Raw genomic sequence first — 1,791 nt, 5'->3', positions numbered from 1 at the left:
TCGGCTTTAAACTCCTGGCTCTCCTCTCCCACGGGCCCCTTTAATCCAATTGCCCACATGGGCTGGAGCAAGGAATGGAGACGACTGGTTTAATTCGGTCCCCTGTACACCGGGCTATCCCTTCCGCTGGACTTGCCCTGATAAGGACTCTGTTCTTCAAAAACTCCTTTACAGTTGAGAAGCGCGTTTACTCTCGGTAATTTTACTATTTACTTTTTGATAAGAAAGTTAATATATAAAGGAAGGTATATTATCGTCATCATGCCAATTAGCACCATCCCCCGCAACAAAGCAACAATCCCATCAATCCTTCTTACCCAATATACTAGGGACCCTCAGCACCATCCCCACTAGCGCACGTTAGCACAGGGACGCCTAACCCCATGGCTTCATCCCGCCCTCCGCCGCAGAAGCCTCTCGATCTCGACCTCACGATCGTCTCCGCCAAGCATCTCAAGAACGTCAACTGGAAGAACGGCGACCTCAAGCCCTACGCCGTCTTCTGGGTAGACCCCGACCGCCGGCTCGCCACCAAGTCCGACGACTCCGGCTCCACCCGCCCGGTCTGGAACGAGCGATTCACCGTCCCGCTCACCCTGTCCCTCCACGACTCCTTCCTCACCCTCGAAATCTTCCACTCCAAACCCTCCGACACTCCCAAGCCCTTAGTCGGCACCCTCAGGGTCCCACTCAAGGACCTGCCCGATCAGGACGACTCGACCCGAATCCGGACCTTCCAGCTCGTCCGTCCTTCCGGCCGTCCCCAGGGCAAGATCCGTGTTAAGCTTGCCGTTCGAGAACGACCTTTGCCGCCAGATTACCATATTAGCCCTCCTCCTAGCTACTTTTACGGAGGTGCCTCTATGCCCCCACCGCCTGTTCGCGACTTCAGGTCATACTCGCCGTCGCCGTACAGCTCTACTTTACCAGCTTCCGCTCCTAGTCCGTCGGCTTCGCCACCGCCTTACCATTACAGCTCCTATTCCGATCCGTACTCGGGTTACTATCCAGCGTACTACTCCAGTGCGCCACCGCCTCCACCAAGGCCGTTCTTCGACCGACCGGTGAACTATGGCGGGCCTAGTGGGCCTTCAGCGCCATTGGACTACTCGAATTATGATCAGAATCAGAAGCCCAAGAGTGGGAAGATGGGATTGGGCACCGGATTGGCTGTGGGCGCAGTGGCCGGAGGTCTTGGTGCAGTGGCATTGGATGAGGGGTTGAGGTACGAAGAAGATAAGGTTGCACAGAGGGTGGAGAATGACCTGCGCGAGCGTGACGATTACAGCAATTATCGTGCAGATTATTGATTGAATCGGGGTTTAGCCGTTTTGGTATGGTTTAATTACTAAAGCGCAATGTTAATTTGCCGGTTCACAGTGTATATGTATATATGTTTTTATGTGGAATTTGGTTTGGGGCTTTTGGATTGCTGAATGAATTAAGACAAGGGTTGAAACTTTAATGTTAAGTCGGTGTTTTATTTGATGGAATGAGTGTTTATGTATCTTGGAATGAATTGTGCGTTTGATCATCCTGGAACGAATTGTGCGTTTGATCATTCTTGGAACGAATTGTGTGATTGATCATTTTAGAATGAATAGCGGGATTGATTGTCTTGGAATGAAATGCATGATTCGTGTTGGAATGAATTGCGTGATTGATCATCTTGGAATGAATTGTGCATTTGATCATTCTTGGAACGAATTGTGTGATTAATCATATTAGAATGAATAGCGGGATTGATTGTCTTGGAATGGAAATGCATGATTCGTGTTGGAATGAATTGCG

At 50.4% G+C, this 1,791-nt stretch overlaps 1 protein-coding gene across 1 annotated transcript; it reads left to right on the top strand.

Moving 5' to 3' along the window:
- The first annotated feature begins 264 nt into the window (after positions 1 to 264).
- On the top strand, positions 265 to 1,488 carry LOC137720191 (protein SRC2-like). The gene has a single exon (XM_068459208.1). The coding sequence runs from the start codon at positions 384 to 386 to the stop codon at positions 1,308 to 1,310; it is 927 nt and encodes a 308-aa protein (XP_068315309.1). The 5' UTR covers positions 265 to 383; the 3' UTR covers positions 1,311 to 1,488.
- Positions 1,489 to 1,791: the final 303 nt, after the last annotated feature.

Source organism: Pyrus communis, chromosome 16 (genome assembly GCF_963583255.1).
Source record: "Pyrus communis chromosome 16, drPyrComm1.1, whole genome shotgun sequence".
Lineage (NCBI taxonomy): Eukaryota > Viridiplantae > Streptophyta > Magnoliopsida > Rosales > Rosaceae > Pyrus > Pyrus communis.
This window is presented reverse-complemented; position numbering and strand designations above follow the sequence as displayed.